General features: G+C 36.6%; 4 protein-coding genes across 8 annotated transcripts in view; 3 read left to right on the plus strand and 1 right to left on the minus strand.

Annotated features, from left to right (window-relative positions):
- The window catches only part of LOC149727558 (E3 ubiquitin-protein ligase rnf213-alpha-like), a 42,461-nt gene extending 41,212 nt beyond the window's left edge, over positions 1–1,249 (plus strand). Inside the window, exons 63-65 of the mRNA XM_089888721.1 lie at positions 9–201; positions 296–422; positions 917–1,249. Of these exons, the coding sequence (XP_089744847.1) occupies positions 9–201; positions 296–422; positions 917–1,055 (459 nt within the window). The 3' untranslated portion in view covers positions 1,056–1,249. The remainder of the gene's footprint in view (positions 1–8; positions 202–295; positions 423–916) is intronic.
- Positions 1,250–2,506: 1,257 nt separating this feature from the next.
- Positions 2,507–9,267, plus strand: LOC149727559 (uncharacterized). 4 transcript variants are annotated; one of them, XM_089888915.1, is made up of 9 exons: positions 2,831–4,214; positions 5,690–5,811; positions 6,216–6,353; positions 6,573–6,629; positions 7,135–7,245; positions 7,696–7,893; positions 8,533–8,608; positions 8,774–8,932; positions 8,992–9,267. In XM_089888915.1, exons 2-9 carry the CDS (start codon positions 5,704–5,706, stop codon positions 9,036–9,038), a joined length of 894 nt encoding a protein of 297 aa, XP_089745041.1. In that variant the 5' UTR covers positions 2,831–4,214; positions 5,690–5,703; the 3' UTR covers positions 9,039–9,267. The 4 variants fall into 4 exon arrangements, with proteins under 4 accessions (XP_089745042.1, XP_089745044.1, XP_089745045.1 ...); XM_089888916.1 differs by lacking the exon at positions 8,992–9,267 and having other exon boundaries at positions 2,507–4,214; positions 8,774–8,970; XM_089888918.1 differs by lacking the exon at positions 8,533–8,608 and having other exon boundaries at positions 2,822–4,214.
- Positions 9,268–10,875: 1,608 nt separating this feature from the next.
- On the plus strand, positions 10,876–15,678 carry LOC149727560 (uncharacterized). Its single transcript, XM_089888905.1, has 3 exons — positions 10,876–11,388; positions 11,688–11,907; positions 12,079–15,678. The coding sequence occupies exons 1-3, from the start codon at positions 11,348–11,350 to the stop codon at positions 14,053–14,055; spliced, it is 2,238 nt and encodes a 745-aa protein (XP_089745031.1). The 5' UTR covers positions 10,876–11,347; the 3' UTR covers positions 14,056–15,678.
- On the minus strand, positions 14,229–16,739 carry LOC149727561 (uncharacterized). 2 transcript variants are annotated; one of them, XM_089888913.1, is made up of 4 exons: positions 16,119–16,739; positions 15,559–15,853; positions 14,995–15,090; positions 14,229–14,609 (listed from the first exon to the last, which is right to left on the minus strand). In XM_089888913.1, the coding sequence occupies exons 1-4, from the start codon at positions 16,474–16,476 to the stop codon at positions 14,402–14,404; spliced, it is 957 nt and encodes a 318-aa protein (XP_089745039.1). In that variant the 5' UTR covers positions 16,477–16,739; the 3' UTR covers positions 14,229–14,401. The 2 variants fall into 2 exon arrangements, with proteins under 2 accessions (XP_089745039.1, XP_089745040.1); XM_089888914.1 differs by having other exon boundaries at positions 14,229–14,606; positions 16,119–16,734.
- Positions 16,740–17,078: the final 339 nt, after the last annotated feature.

Here is a 17,078-nt window from a genome sequence, read left to right on the forward strand (position 1 = left end):
TATTCCAGTTCCCTGGCAACCCTGACCAACCTTTGCTTGGTTTGTTTGAAACTTTGCAAGTTAATTTAGAAGAGCGAGCGTTAGTTCCCAAGGAAACAAAACTGCAGCACTTACTGTCGCTGTATGAACATTTATCGTGGCACAGATCAATGAAGTTTGTGAAGGTTGACGGCGATCCATTTGAGAATGTTTTGGAGGAAGGTGAGTTCTTGTTTAGATCGCATCTACGATTGATAGTTTCAGTGTTCCCAATCGACCTAATCTAACAGCATTCCATTTAACAACATTTTTTCAGAAAATCGTGAAGAAATTGAAAATATTGAAACCTTCAAAGACAGTCTTGTTCCTCACCTCGAGCAGATTGGGATGGAACTTAATTCGTTTATCTTCATAAAAGCCAGAGGTCTTGATCATAACATGAGGTAATACTGAAATAATTCTTTTACTTTTGCTACCAGACAGCTTGTCGAACTGTAGAAGAAACGTTTTATAAACAGAAGGGGCCAAAAGGAATATTTTAATGAAGTAATTTTTCCCGAGTAATTCATCTTTGGTATAGCTGTTATATCAATGCTGTTCTCTTGCGCACCAGACATGATCAACTTAAACGTTGTGTATTTTTGTAAATGAAATGCTTGTTTATATGTTAAGTAGAATAAAGGATTAGAAAACTTAAGAAGTTATTACAATTTTCTTATTTCACTTTGATTTAGGGGTTGCTAGGTATTTTATGTGTGTTGTGATTTGGATTAACGCGATAAAGACCGATGGGTTTGAGCAACTGTCTTGTTCACGGCCACTTATACTCTTACAATGGTAGCAGCATTGAGCCTTGACCTAGCTACCCTCTGGTTACTAAACAACCATTGCAACAACATGCTGTAACGTTAGTTAATTTAAATGTCAATATTTCCAGCTTAAGAGATACCCTGCAAGAGTATATGAATGAGAAAGATAATGGAAAAGCTGCATGGTTGAAATTGTTGCCTCAAACTCTGCGGTTGAAACATTCAATCCATTTGTTTCAAGTTGTAGTTAAATCTATGAAGATATAAAATGCAAGAAGAATGTGATGCATATGCAACGATAGTAGTTGTTGATAATTAGATTAAATACATAGAAAAACCTGTTTTACTTTACTCAGTAATTGTTTAACCTGAATCTCAATGATATTTCTTCACCATTATGTTAATAGGCCACTGTGTGTAGGGTGGTTGAAAATAATATGTAATTTTTCTTCATTTTCATTTCCAATCTAAGTGACTTCATTTTTATTATATAAGTTTCTTCAGCTATTACAAATATAAGTTTCTGTAATGTTGCATATTTAAATGCGACTCATTGCTTTTGATAATTTCTTCAGTATCAAACATCTTCATTTTAGTATTCTTCTTCTTTCAATGTTTATCTGATTCGGAATAAATCATGAAATCAGGTTTCAATAAAGCTTATACCCTTTAAAAGTGAGACTGAAAATATAGGGTTTTTCACAAGGGTTTCCAAAAAATGTAGTAATTTTACACCAAGGTGATCCTAGAATACAGATATTCTAGCGGCCATTTTCGATACCTTCTACTGGTACCACTAACCTAAAATTTGGACACTGTACTAACTAGACCCCAGCGGTACCGATTCTAAAATGAAAAATTTAAAATTCGAAAAAATATTAATTATGAATATTAATATTCGTCATAAAAACATATTTATAGAATTTTCTCCCGATCCAGCTTCGAATATGTTATAGCGCTAAGTGATACCTAAAATATGAAACATTATTTTCTTTAAAAAAGTGCGGGGATAGATGTTAAATATAAAAAAGTATGATCATAACTTGAATCATATAAATATTATATTTTCGATTTTTTTTGCGAAAATATAACTTACGCATACATCTATGTAGGTCACTCACATGTTATTCCCATCGAAAAAAAAATTAATTTCAACTTTTTTTTATAACTGAATATTAATATTCGTCATAAAAACATATTTATAGAATTTTCTCCCGATCCAGCTTCGAATATGTTATAGCGCTACGTAATACCTAAAAAATGAAACATCATTTTCTTCAAAAAAGTGCGGGGAAGGGTTCAGAATACAAACAAGTATGAGGGTCATAACTCGAATCATACAAGTATTAAATTTTAAAATATTTCGGCGAAAATATAACTTACGCATACATCTATGTAGGTCACTCACATGTTATCCCCATCGAAAAAAAAATTAATTTCAACTTTTTTTTATAACTGAATATTAATATTCGTCATAAAAATATATTTATAGAATTTTCTCCCGATCCAGCTTCGAACATGTTATAGCGCTACGTAATACCTAAAAAATGAAACATCATTTTCTTCAAAAAAATGCGGGGAAGGGTTCAGAATACAAACAAGTATGAGGGTCATAACTTGAATCATATAAATATTATATTTTACTCTCCACAATATTTAACATCCTTCCCCGCACTTTTTTGAAGAAAACGATATTTCATTTTTTAGGTATTTCGTGGCGCTAAAACATATTCAAAGCTGGATCGGAAGAAAATTCCATAAATATATTTTTATGACGAATATTAATATTCAGTTATAAAAAAAAGTTGAAATTAATTTTTTTTTCGATGTGGATAACATGCTAGTGACCTACATAGATGTATGCGTAAGTTATATTTTCGCGAAAAAAATTGAAAATTTAATATTTATATGATTCAAGTTATGACCCTCATACTTGTTTGTATTCTGAACCCTTCCCCGCACTTTTTTCAAGAAAATGATGTTTCATTTTTTAGGTATTACGTAGCGCTATACCACATTCGAAGCTAGATCGGGAGAAAATTCTATAAATATATTTTTATGACGAATATTAATATTCAGTTATAAAAAAAAGTTGAAATTAATTTTTTTTTCGATGTGGATAACATGCTAGTGACCTACATAGATGTATGCGTAAGTTATATTTTCGCAAAAAAAATCGAAAATATAATATTTATATGATTCAAGTTATGACCCTCATACTTGTTTGTATTCTGAACCCTTCCCCGCACTTTTTTGAAGAAAATGATGTTTCATTTTTTAGGTATTACGTAGCGCTATAACACATTCGAAGCTGGATCGGGAGAAAATTCTATAAATATATTTTTATGACGAATATTAATATTCAGTTATAAAAAAAAGTTGAAATTAATTTTTTTTTCGATGGGGATAACATGTGAGTGACCTACATAGATGTATGCGTAAGTTGTATTTTCGCCGAAATATTTTAAAATTTAATACTTGTATGATTCGAGTTATGACCCTCATACTTGTTTGTATTCTGAACCCTTCCCCGCACTTTTTTAAAGAAAATGAAGTTTCATTTTTTAGGTATTACGTAGCGCTATAACATATTCGAAGCTGGATCGGGAGAAAATTCTATAAATATGTTTTTATGACGAATATTAATATTCAGTTATAAAAAAAAGTTGAAATTAATTTTTTTTTCGATGGGAATAACATGTGAGTGACCTACATAGATGTATGCGTAAGTTATATTTTCGCAAAAAAAATCGAAAATATAATATTTATATGATTCAAGTTATGATCATACTTTTTTATATTTAACATCTATCCCCGCACTTTTTTAAAGAAAATAATGTTTCATATTTTAGGTATCACTTAGCGCTATAACATATTCGAAGCTGGATCGGGAGAAAATTCTATAAATATGTTTTTATGACGAATATTAATATTCATAATTAATATTTTTTCGAATTTTAAATTTTTCATTTTAGAATCGGTACCGCTGGGGTCTAGTTAGTACAGTGTCCAAATTTTAGGTTAGTGGTACCAGTAGAAGGTATCAAAAATGGCCGCTAGAATATCTGTATTCTAGGATCACCTTGGTTAATTTTACTAAGAAACCATCAAATTTAGGTTTTTAGATATCCAATGGTATCTTTGCACGTAAGACAGATGAATAAAGCGTGGAGGATGAAGCAATGACAGTTGAATTGTTTCTCTGCAGTGAATTTCTAAGCGGTAACGGGTAAAGGATTGCACCAAACTTTTTTGTTTGACCCAAAAATAAACTTTTTTCGCTGCCCTCCGTGGTCGCCGCAAAAATGTTTGTTTTTATATTTACAATGTTTACTAAGATCTTCGTTGCAAACGTTGCCAATGTTTATATTTCATCCACAACGAGGTTCTTGTGATGTCAGAATGGTGAGCCAATTAGATATTAAGGTGAGCTCTATTCCCGAAACTGTGATGTCATAATGACGAATCGCGATGTTCTAACAAGGACATCCGACAAGCTATAGTTGCTGGCTGTATTCCTAAATCACAACGCTGTTTTTAACGGTTGTCGTTTCCCGTCAAGGATTAATAAGTTACATCAAATGATTTCACTTCATACCCGCCAGGGGTGGGACGTTTTCAATTAACTCGCCTTCGCTGTTTTCGTCCCTCTTTTTTCGTCTTCGCTGTTTTCGGGCCCACTTTATTATTACCTTCAACTAACACCTGCAAGAACAACATTTTATTGCCAGTGATAATCCACGAAATTCAAATTTACATGTTATCCACGAAATTCAAATTTACAGTGATAATCCACGAAATTCAAATTTACATGTTTAAATTATTGAGCAAACAACTGACCCTTGTTCTTAGTCAGGTACGTATTGAGCGAACACGTAATATACAGTGTAGGCGTCTTGTTGTTGTGATGCATTTAAAGTTACGTAAAGATTTATATTTAAACTCTGCTGAGTAAATATATAGGCTATAGGCATTTAGGTGTAGATTTATTTTGAAGTGACAGGCATGTTAGTCTGGGCTATAGTTAGGGATGCACATTACAGAATAATTAGGTATTCTAGGATATCCTAGAATACTTATTTCGAATCTAGAATTCCGAATCTAGAATTTCGAATCTTTTTATATTTATAGGAAAAAATAATTTAACATACAAAAGTCAGTTTATTGACTCTTTCATAGCAGCTTTGTAGGATCATGAGCTGTAAAATGATCAAAAATTGTACTAATGGGTAGTTTTTGCGTCATGAAACGTATAGCAGGCTATGAAAAGACGTTACGAAACGTTTACCTCGAAAGTCCCACAAACACAAAATTTTTTTTTTCAAAATTAATAAGTTTCAAAAATTGTTAATATAGAATATGAGATGAAGTGTGATGACGTCTTTAAACAGAATACCGAATCCCGTAATTAGATTCGAATACAAAAGGATTCGAATCTCACGGATTCGAAATTCTGTAATGTGCATCCCTAGCTATAGTGAAGTATAGATGCCAAACGTTGATAAAAATGGATTGTAAATCTTTATTTCTGTAATATGGGTTGGCATATGTAGCATACTGGGTTTCATTTAGCTATAGGATTTTTGTTTTAAATGCGGTTACTGAATCAAAGTAATAAATATTATATATCACAGCGGAGTATGATGTATACTGTTAGCCTATTATATTCATTATTACAAAGTCGTGTTTTTAACAATTAACAATTTTAGTTTACTTTTAGATGGATATGTAAAGGAGATGAGAATGAAAACATGTTCCATCTTACCCCATCAAACTATAACATATCCGCCATGTTCCTAGTTTGTATTTTATATCTACGGGGCAATAAATTTTAGTATAAACTAAAGTTATTTATGTAGCTCTAAAATATATTTCATCAGAATAATGTTAATTTGTTTTAGTTGACTAGTTTGCAATGGCTGATAATGGTAGAGCAATCACCCTGGTTGAAACTAAACACGGGGAACCACAGAAAGAATGCTGTGGATGCATCTCCAAACCCAAAGTTGTGAAAAATATTGGGGTGATTATGTTTGCATTGTTTAACTTCAATTAAATGTTTGTTTTTTTAATATGCATAACTTTCTTTAGTGTATTATTAGATTTACGAATGTACTTATAATGCCTAGCCCCAGAGGTCGCCTATAGACCAAAGGTTACTGGATACGTGGCTTGACGGTGCTACTGCTACCATTGTGGGCGTATGTTGCCTTGGGCAAGACCTAATGGCAATTGCTCCAATCCAGTGGTCACTAATGGATTGTCTAAATTATCAGCCATAAATGTATACAATCAGCGACAAAGTTACATATGTGGTAACTCATAAGCGGGCATGAGGTGTATGGAACAGAACACTCGTGTTAAAACATCTTTATATTGATTCTTTATAATTTAAAACTTATCAAATAAAAACCATTTATCTTTCAGATCACTCATACTGTTCTTGGCATTATTTCAATTGTTTCGGGCATTTTAGCGATTATCTTCGCAAATGTTGTATCCGAGTATTATTATTGGTGGAATCCAAGGGCCTATTTTGGAAGTGGAATCTGGGCAGGAACTGTGGTAAGTGGCTTTACCTTATCCCTACTGTTTATTCTTGCTAGCTTTTGTATCAGAAATTATCCAACGTTTTATTCTGTATTGGACAGCGAGGTCCTATGAAATGGCCACATGGCATGGGAAAAGGGATTTTGTGATTTCATTTTTGCACTAAACCATATTTAAATTTTAGTTAATTTTATAAGTGACGCAGCAATGTTCTAATTCATGTTCAAATTCCAGTTCACTGCTCTTGGGATTGTTCTTATCCATGCCTCGAAGTTCAAGACAATATGTCCGGTAAGAAAACTTTGTTTATTCGTTATGATTGCTATGATGTAAGCATTGTTGTGTTGTGTTTTATTTTTTTGGGGCAAGGTCCTTGATAAGGACTTGGGATTTAGGCCGTATTTGGCACATTACCAAACACTCAAGAAGTTTTATTGTGTTATTTTCTTGTCCTTGTGCATTTCCAACACAGTGGTTAGAGCATTCGCCTCTAGACTAGAGGTTCGGACATCGAGGCTTGATGTCGCTACCATAGTGAGTGTGGGAGTCCTTGGGCAAGACTGAAAATTCCTCTAACCCAGTGGTCACTAATGGGTTTCTAATTGTCAGCCATACAGAAAATAACAATCACCCACAAAGTTACATATGTGGTAACTCGTAAGCAGGCACGAGATGTATGAAACAGAACACCCAAGTTATAACGACTGTCATTGCACGCCATGCAAAGATGAATAAGTCACACTAAGTCACACTAATATAATTTTAACCAAAAATTTGTGTTTATGTTTTCTTAAAGTTCGTTGCTGCTTTGGTCTTGTCCATCATTGGTGTACCTGTTGCTGCCATAGATCTTATGCTTGTTATGTCTGGGCCTTTAGAGAGTACACAGTATGTGACAAACTATGAGGTATATATGTAAGGTGTATACTGTGTATGTTTACATTGTTTAGATAATTATTATGTTTATGTAAATGAAATGTTGTATATTGATTGTCATTCACCCCGATGAAGACAACCTGTATAGGACGTTGAATTGTCAGTATGCAAGTAAATGTCACAAGAACTGTTTTACACAACATAGTATGCCTGACAGCGACAGTATATGAAACGTGATATATACAGTAGGGTGGGGGAGATGAGACACCTTTCCATTTATTTCATTGTCCCATTTGGTAGTAAACATAAAACATTCAAAGAATTATAAAACTATCCTCACAACTCCCATAGATCGTTGTTAATAATTCAAAACAAAATCAGGATATTTAGATACTATGTGCTGAAGGTGTCCCGTCTTCCCCCACCCTACTATACTTGTATAGTTGTGAAGTATTGCTAGTTTATCATTACTTTTTTACAGCACATGCAAAGGTACAATCCTCAAGCATTTGACAAGCTTGAAAACGCCTCCTCCCCTGCTATACCACCTGGAGCATTAAACCCTGTTCCTTCCCTCACAATACTTTATTCTGTTATTACACTCACAGGGTTGGTGGAAGGAATTCTAATCATTATTTCAATAGTGGTCGCAAGCAAGCCAATTTGCTGCAGAAAAAATGTGAGTGTTTATTTTAAATATCCAGATGTTATAACACGGGTGTTTTGTTTCATACACCTTGTGCACGCTTATGAGTTACCGTGTATGTAACTTCGTGGGTGATTGTTTTTATGTATTGCTAGCAAAAGACAACCCATTGGTGACCACATTGGAGCAATTGCCGTTAGGTGTTTTGCCCAAGGAGACATTCTCATAACAGCTGTCATTTTATACTGAGTTTTAAACTGAAAATTTTTATTTCAACTTTGTTAGGAGTTTTGAACCTCATATACTTATCCCAACATTGAGGAGTTTGTATTTTTATAAAGTTTAAAAACAAGAAAGTAGCAAATAAAGTAAAACTTGTGGTTTGGGAATGTTATCTCTCTGCTCTACACAATACAGTAAGAGAAATAATATTAGGGAAATGTTATTGTTTCTTTTGCATCATATTCTTGATGGTGCAGAAAATAAATATTTACTTTACAACTTATCGTATTACTGACAATTGTTTATTATTATTATAATTGAATGAACAAATGAATGCAACTTATTTATCCAACTTATTTATAACACCGTTCTGTTTCTGTTTCATACACCTCGAACTGGGCACCATCATACAACTGCCTGTTGAAAGTAACAACAACTTTAACATCACAGATGACATACAATGGATATGAAGAATGTCCGGATGAAAGTGGAGAAGAAAACCAACTCCAGTTAACGCAACATTCAGGTGCGGATATGAAAACGTAAAACGATGTACTGTTTTTTTCTTAAAAATTTTTATACCTGTTTTTGTGCAGTTGTTAAAATGTTAACATTTGCTATTGTAGAATATACCAAAGTATTATGCTCTTGTATTACAAACATAGCGACACAGCATTGTCTTTACCTGCAGGTGGCCACGTGTTATATATCCTACAAGCTAATGGGACCGTTCTACCTGTTCAACATAATGCCATGCCACCAAACAATGCCATGCCACCAAATGATGCCATGCCACCAAATGAAGCCACGCCACGTGAAATTTCTAAGCAACCAGCTGAACAAGATAATGGTTTCGTGCTCAATATTCAATATCTTAATCTTTTATAATCAGTTTCATATTTTCCACAGAAAGCATTGATTCCATGCTCTTAGATGTGAGAGACTCACAGTATTGATGTCAGGCACAACTCCTGTATATTGAACTGCTGCACAAACCCTACTGGAATGTTCTGGATTATCCATACAGAAGCAAAATCATCTTTATGTAAACTCTGCTTTGTACTTTTAGGTAAAACCTAATAATATTATAACCACTTTTTCACTTCCACTGTATTTTATTTTTGCATCACTTTTTTACTCAATTTTATGAAACCACTGTTTTATTAAACTGCACTTTTTACACAGTTTTTGGCTTCAAAAGTTCCTATGCTTAGTGGTTGGTAGAACTGTATATTGATGAAGTTTGTTTATATTATGTATTGGCTGTTAACAGAATTTAAGGTATTCAGTATGGTTTGCTGCCCAGGGCTTTACAAAAGTGACCACAAAGCAGACTTCTGCTCATGGCCTTGTTTATTTTAGAGGCCAATTGCTGCAAAGTGGTGAATAAAATAACAAACGTAAATATATTAAAACAAATGTAGGGTATTTTATTGATGGAGCAGGGGGCCACGGGTGTTAAACGTTTCTAAATTGTTAATAAACCATGAAAGATTAAAAACATCGTTGCGCAAGGTTAAGGGATTGTAGTATCTGTAATATATAATGAAAATTGTTTTTTGCATGTATTTAAATAAAACCACACACTTTGCACCGATTCGTTATCTGCGCTGCCCACGTGCGGTTAATTTTATCGACAGGATACATAATATGTTACCGCAGGGTGGCGCTATATATCTCCTGCTGTCTAAATTATCAGTTATTTAAGTAATTTTAAATTATCCGATTTTAAACTTTGTTTTTACCGCGCTTGTCCAAGTTTCTTGGCATTGCTCAATTCTTGTCAAGTATTGTTATGGTCACGTGGTGGAGGTGTTCGTTTACCTTAATAAGCTTTCATATAGTAGGGTGGGGGAAGATGGGACACCTTTAATACACATTATCCAAATATCTTGATCGTGTTTTAAAGAATTAACAACGGTCTGTGGAAGTCGTGAGGATACGATTTTATAATTCATTGAGTGTTCTTTGTTTACTACCAAATGGAAAGAGAAAACTAGACGAAAAGGTGTCCCATCTTCCCCCACCCTACTATATAAACGGCAAGTTTATAACAAATTTAAAACAGCTTTGAATAAGTTTAAAACAAAAACAAAATGATCACCCACAACGTTTTAACCGTAAGTCATCGTGATATATTCGTTCCGATTGATATATTTGTTCGGGGCGCTATTGCGCATGCGCCGAGACGCTAAGGCACGTGAAGGGTTCCTGACCCACATCCCAAGACGCCACATACAGTTTTATTCTATACCACTGCATTGCATGTATTATTATAACCGCACTACAACACGATAATTGTAATCGGATTACAAACACAAGAGTTAAGTCTGTAAGCCATATTAGGTGGAAAACATAGCGGAGATTGCGTCACCCATGCATTTATTTCATGAACTAAATTCATAATGTTTCATTATTTAAATATTGCTTTTTAACTTGCTGGTCAAACAAAGTACAGATATATAGTAGAGTGGGGAAAAATGGAACAACTTTTCATTCTATTTTTTCGTCACATTAGGTAGTAAACAAAGAACATTTAAAGAGTTATATAAAACCTATCCTCACGACTTTCGTTTAGCCCGCTGTTAATAGTTTAAAACTTGATCAGGATGTTTGTATATTATATGCTAATTAAGTCCCGTCTTCTCCCCCCCTACTATATATTCACGGGTATTTTAACAACTGACGTTTCGTTTCTAATTCGCTTTGTTGTTTTAATTAATTTGATCTTCGCTATAATGTTCGAAGGAATATATTTATAAATTACAAAGCGATATCAAAATTGTTAAAGCTTTTTTTATATGCTATAGGATTTTACATTCATACTGCTTCGACTTGCAGATTGCCGATCAAAAGCTACGATTCGAGGAGGTTTTGCAAAGTACAGCTTCGTGTTTACGAGGTGGGAAAACGTGTTTGTGAATTTGTTATCGGTTATTTACCAGCTACCGGTGTGTTTGCATAACGTTACCTAACAGAACGCGCTGTGGTGACCGATTACTGGCTTTATTTGCGCGCCTTTACACGCTTGTACGAAACTTGTAAGCAGAGAGACTTCTATTGTAAAGTTTTATGTCTAAGATGAGGTTTCGAATAGGCTACAGTGGGCGCTCTGTTGTGGGTTGGGATTATATTACAATCAGAGCGCAGGGTTTGAAACGTTATCCTGTCACCACAAAGAACAATTAGTCAAAAGATTCGATTAAATGTGAAAGTTAGTAAAGTAAGGTGGACGAATGAACAGAAAAGACGAAACGAAGCTGCCATGTTAACTTACGACAACGAACAACTAAACACCCGATACGGGTAAGATTTTTTCTTGTTTGGTTAATATGTGTTGGTTAGTGGTAAACTACAAACTTGAGCTTTTGTAAATCTATTGCATGATCCTAACCACACATTCCGAACATTAAACATTTTTTTATATTCATATGGTATGTGCTAACGGTGTCCCATTTTACCCCACAGTACCAGATTTTATTTTTGGTAAATTAAACATAAAATATTTGACCGGTGTTTTTATCCAAACGTTTAATAACGACTTTCGTTTGCCGTTTCCTTCTCTTCGTAACTTTAACAAAAAATAAAATTCCGTTATTTTTTAGGCAACTTAAAAAAAATGGGGTGAGCATCTCGGTTGCTATGGGCGACACGCGGGAATCTGTGGTGTTAGATGGCATCTGTTCCCATGACAAAATATCCAATTTGATTGCAATGATTTATAAGAAGACTGGGATTCACCCATCCAGACAGCGTTTGTTTGCAGGTGGTGAACGAATGAACACTGTTGCGGTGTTGGGCAAATATTTTCCTACGCTTAGTCAAGTGAGTTTATTATCTTAACATTTTACTTGTACAGTATATACTGCGATCGTCCCATTTGGTAGTAAGCATATTCACAGAATTATATAACCGTAAACTCACGGCTTTAAAATGGCTTTGTTAGTTGTAAAAAAACATGATTAGGAAATATTGAAACTTTTATTAAACACACAGGTTGGGAATTGTCGGCTCGAACTCCGCTGTTTCATTCCATTGTTAATATCCGCACAGTCGTGCCCTGGTCCCATGCTTACTGAGATTGAAGTAAGACCAAGAAACGATGAACTGATCATCGGGATAAAAAGAAAAATCCGCGACAAATTTCGCATCGAAATCCCGCAGCAGAGACTACATCTTCACCCTGCCGAGATGACTACACTTTCCCGCAGACAAGAGTTGGACAATACGCGGCTTTTGTCTTGTTATTTGTCTCCCGCTGAGGACGGGAATTTTCTCGAAGTTCTGCCGCATTTGCCGACACCAAATTCCCGCGAAATTTTCATCCGAATCCCGATGTGCATCACTAATGCAATAGAAATGGAACCAACCGAGTTAAAATTTCCGCAACAATTTCACAACTCGTCCGCCGTGAGTAAAGAGTTCCTCGAGATAAATATTCCTCCGCCACCACCCCAAACCCCAGAAGATGATTTATTTAAAGAAGACCTCCCTCCACAACAACCTGACGAAGACAAGGAAGATTGGTGGCTGACGATTCCTCTCAACCTTGATGACGTCATCAAACGTGACCCAACCGCTGATGACGTCATCAAATGTTTAAATCGTCAAGTTGAAAAGGTCATGGGGTCGTTTGGCAGAATTGACTCGCTAAAGTTCGCCACCGCTAAAGTAGCATTGGGGGGAATGGAACTTAGTGGTTGCATGTTGGGGGATTCCCAGGTTAGGAGCCATGAGATGTTGATATATGTTGATGACGTCAACCTTGACGTCAAGATGAATAAATTACCCCGGTGGTTTAGGGGTAAAAGGGGAAACCCATCGGCGCACCCAATTACCCCACTTTACCCCTTATCAAGTTACAGGGAGCCAGGGTTAAGGTTCACAACCCCACCCAACCCCATTATAATGACGTGGGTAATTCCCCCATGCGCCCCATTAGATTTGGGTGCTAACCCGGGAATTTTCCTCGAATTCACGGGGGTTTCCTATGGTAGAAGATACGGTTCATGGGACATCCCCCAACACGAGAAAACCTATGTTGACGTCACAGTGGAAGGGACAATTGACGTTTGTGACGTAGGATTGCGTTCGACGATCTTAAACAGTGCACACGGCGAGTCGCGACTTGATTATGATGTAGAAGTTATCACTAATGACATCACAGAGGTCGATTCACCGAGAGGTTTCTTCTACGTTCATGACGTAACAGAAGTGACGTTGCTGGGACCCGTGAACAAAACCCAGGTTGAAGCAAGACGGAACGTTCCACCTTACCTCCCCCCCACAACATGGGGTTCGGAAAGACGGAGGAAAAGTGAGATTAATAATCAGCTTCGTGTGGGTCGATATGGGAATCCCATCTTACCCCAACCTGCTCCTATTAGGATTAGAGGTGACGTGTCCCATCTGACGTCATCAGAAGTGGATTCAGTGACGTCATCCCATTATTGTCGACGTCAGTTCAGCGAAACCGTTCCGGGTCAGTGGTACGTGTCACGTGAGAAAGTTGATGACGTCACGACCGTTGGAGTCGAAACTTCTGGAGGGAAAAATCTCGGGAACGCATTTTCTACTTTGTGTAAGCGTGGTACTACTATTGATGGTAGGCCATACGTCACTGTGACGTACACACGACGGTGCGAAGTGACGTCACAACAAAGCATTATTACACCTTGCACTAATTTCGTGGATTCATTTCGAAAATCACTCGACTTTCGTATCCGGACACAATTCTATAACTGCTCGCTTCTAGATAGTGAAGCTACTATTCCGGAAACGGAATCGTTTTCTCTTCGTGTTCAACAAAAAGTGACCAGGGTTGAATATGCTGAGCACACCCCAGATGTTGTAACACAGTTTACTTCACCGACACTCGGGATGGAGAAGATAATCGGTGTAAATTTACCAACCGCGAGGTGGCGCAACGCGAATAACATTCCAGATGAACAAACATCCGATTTAAACAAGTGACGTCATCGCCGTGACGTAGTGGTTAGCAAAACTGCCTCTAAACCAGAAGGTACGGTCCGAGGCTTTCTTCTGCTACCATTATGGGTGTATGTGTTCTTGTGCAAGACACTTAACGACAATTGTTCCAACCCAGTGGTCATTAATAGGTTGTCAAAATTGTAAAAAAATCCAAATTAAAACAAGTGGCGTCATTTATGGAAAAAAGCACACAGAAAAATGAAGTTGATTGTTACACAACAGATGAATCACAATCGATCTATATTATTACGTCATAATCCCACCCTTAAACCATTCTCCATCTACACGATTGCCATTTTTTTTAATTTAAAAAGAAAATTAAAAACATTTAAGTGTCTTTATGTCCTTGCGTTTCGGACCCCGAAGAAAATCTTCTGACCGTCGTCTCCGTTGCGCTGGAGCGCCTCCTACCGACCGAACCTCCACCTTCCTTCACCGGGGCTTCCACCCTCAAGAAACCATCCGGCATCAGGTTCGATACTACGTCATAGGGGTCAACGCCCTCAGGAAGGTCAAACTCTCGCTTCAGTTCCCTGCTGATGGAAACGCGTCACAAATATTCGATTATTACGTCAAAACTGCAACATCTAATATTGTGTCTTTTATGTGTCTACGATTTTCAAGTTTTCATTTATTTTCTATTGGGTAATGTATGTATAGCACATATCGTTGGGTTAATGTCAGTAATGTGAGTCTACTTATTTATCCTCGTTTGTCAAGGAGACGAAAGTCGTTATAACACAGATGTTCTGTTTCATACTAAGCAATAACGTTTTGAAACGTTTGTTCATGCGGGCACATATGCCGACAATGGTAGCAACGTAAAACCTTGAACCAGTACCCTCTACGCTAAAGGCAGACGTGCTAACTATTGTACCACGACGCCGGACACATTATGACGTCATAACTATCAATGACTACCTTGAGATTTTGCTTGGTGTGACGTCATCAATTTCTTTTGACTTGGCAGTGATGACCAAACGATTTCCTTCAGTTTTAACGAGAAGTTCATTTGCACTGTGCAACACTGGTGGTTAGGTCGTGTGCTTATAAATAGTTAGACTTAATTAGGTTGTTCTGGCAGATCTTATTATGTAATGTGGTGTAAAATGGACACCGTTCGTACCTAAAACCTATAACCCCTAATCGTGTTTTTAACAATTATTAACGTTCTTTTAAAGTCGTGAGGATTCGGTTATATAATTCTGTAAATATTATTTAGTTATTTCCAAATGGGCGAAAATTATGTTTTTACAATTTTTCATGTCTTAACTTTCGAAGGCAAATAAATAAAGATTTTGTTTAAAAAATGACACTAACGATGTCATTTAGGCCAAATATATATCTTTTATACTAAACAAATTGATTGACTTTTTGTCTGTTAAGTTCGCAGCACCGGATCCAGACGGATAAATGTTATTATTATCATTCATGTATGCGCTATACAAACTACAAACACAAACTCACACACCCCCACACACCCACCTAAACCCTTTTACATCAACATCCACTTGGAATTTCTCCGGTGTATATTTCCTATCTTGGTGCAACGCTTTATCTAGGTGCATCACGTCATCGTAGTCACGTGGCTTTACTGTTGCGTCACTAAACACGCCGCTATCTTCGTCCAAACCGCGACCGCGCCTTCCAACTGACCAATCGTCGTCGTCATCGCCGTCGAAAATCGACCGAAAACGAGATTTCTTGAACAAGCTGTTGTTGCCTAGCAACCGAGGGCGAGAGAAAAAAGAATCTTCTGTTCCCATTCTCGGGAAAGTCCCTGATAAAAACGTTTTTAAACTTACTTGTGACGTAATAACCACGATTATTTCCAAAACATCTCTTCTAATAATACTGAACGACGCAAATTATTAATGGTAGGTAAATGACCGAGACGTCGAAACTTCGGTCAGCAAACAAAGGGCAGAAGAGTTTAATTAAAACAAGCGTAATATGCGGCAGCACATTTTGCACCACCGTGCTATACGATCACCGCTATTTAAGACACTTTTATTATTACGTCATAAAACCAATATACAACTCACCGAACGGTCTGACGTCATCATCTAGAATCGACCGCGCGCATCGAGCGTCGAACTCGCGAACCATTTGTTCCATTCTCTCGTCGAAATCGTCGCGGAAAAAATCATCCCGTATGTCACGTGACACGGGTTGTCCCCGTCTCGGGAAAGTCCCAAAGTCCTCGTTGCTCGTCCGCTTGGTGGAGGTAGAGGTGGTTCTTATCTTCTCGCTACAAACACTTGATCTTCCACCGTCCGGATGACCTCTCCCCTCTTCATCTTCCTCCCAACTATCCCCCCACCCTTTATCAAACCGAGACGTAGACGCCGATGACGTCACACGCGATGACGTAGACGCTTCTTCAGTCTCGTGTGTAGACATTCAAGTTTAGATAATCTTAACTTATTGCACACACTAACGAGTTTCGTGTTTATCTTCTGTTACGTAAAGTGATAAAGTAAAGTAGCTTGCTTTATTCTATGGTTTAAAGGTTATGCTACTAGAACTAGAAAACTGGGACTTTTTGTTTCTATTTTTAAACTTTACGATCTTCCCTAAATATTAATTTATATCGGTTCAGGCTCACCGTCTGCTATTAGTTGGGAATAAACTCTTCAAATATCCCTGTGGAAATGGCTAGGTTAGTTTACAGTTAAAAACTACTCGGTTAAGTTATGAACGTCCTAACGATCGATTATATAGTAGGGTGGGTGAAGATGGAACACTTTTAGCAGATATAGTATCCAAATATCCTATCTGCTAAAAGTGTCCCATCTTCCCCCACCCTACTATATAATGTACTTAGCAAACCATGTTGTAGGCCCTACTAACTCTATAACGGCTAGTCTATATTTCCTTACATTGCGCAACACAAGACATACGTAGACATCCCTAACCTAACAGCTGCGCGCGTTGAAAAACTAAATCTAATTCACTCCTTTCCTATAAGGGGCTTAAATCCATCCAACTTTTCGACTACAACA

This window comes from Ciona robusta, chromosome 11 (genome assembly GCF_009617815.1).
Source record: "Ciona robusta chromosome 11, ASM961781v2".
Taxonomy (NCBI): Eukaryota; Metazoa; Chordata; class Ascidiacea; order Phlebobranchia; family Cionidae; genus Ciona; species Ciona robusta.

What these genes read in the sequence shown, in the direction of transcription:
- LOC149727559 (XM_089888915.1), top strand. Translation starts at nt 5,704, where the DNA reads ATGGCTGATAATGGTAGAGCAATCACCCTGGTTGAAACTAAACACGGG. An exon ending in GAATCTGGGCAGGAACTGTG is followed by an intron (nt 6,354 to 6,572) that starts GTAAGTGGCTTT and finishes TTCAAATTCCAG; the next exon opens with TTCACTGCTCTTGGGATTGT. An exon ending in CAATTTGCTGCAGAAAAAAT is followed by an intron (nt 7,894 to 8,532) that starts GTGAGTGTTTAT and finishes TTAACATCACAG; the next exon opens with ATGACATACAATGGATATGA.
- LOC149727560 (XM_089888905.1), top strand. Translation starts at nt 11,348, where the DNA reads ATGTTAACTTACGACAACGAACAACTAAACACCCGATACGG. An exon ending in CAACTAAACACCCGATACGG is followed by an intron (nt 11,389 to 11,687) that starts GTAAGATTTTTT and finishes GTTATTTTTTAG; the next exon opens with GCAACTTAAAAAAAATGGGG. An exon ending in ATTTTCCTACGCTTAGTCAA is followed by an intron (nt 11,908 to 12,078) that starts GTGAGTTTATTA and finishes TTAAACACACAG; the next exon opens with GTTGGGAATTGTCGGCTCGA.
- LOC149727561 (XM_089888913.1), bottom strand. Translation starts at nt 16,476, where the DNA reads ATGTCTACACACGAGACTGAAGAAGCGTCTACGTCATCGCGTGTGACG. An exon ending in TGATGACGTCAGACCGTTCG is followed by an intron (nt 15,854 to 16,118) that starts GTGAGTTGTATA and finishes CGTTTTTATCAG; the next exon opens with GGACTTTCCCGAGAATGGGA. An exon ending in ACACCAAGCAAAATCTCAAG is followed by an intron (nt 14,610 to 14,994) that starts GTAGTCATTGAT and finishes CGTTTCCATCAG; the next exon opens with CAGGGAACTGAAGCGAGAGT.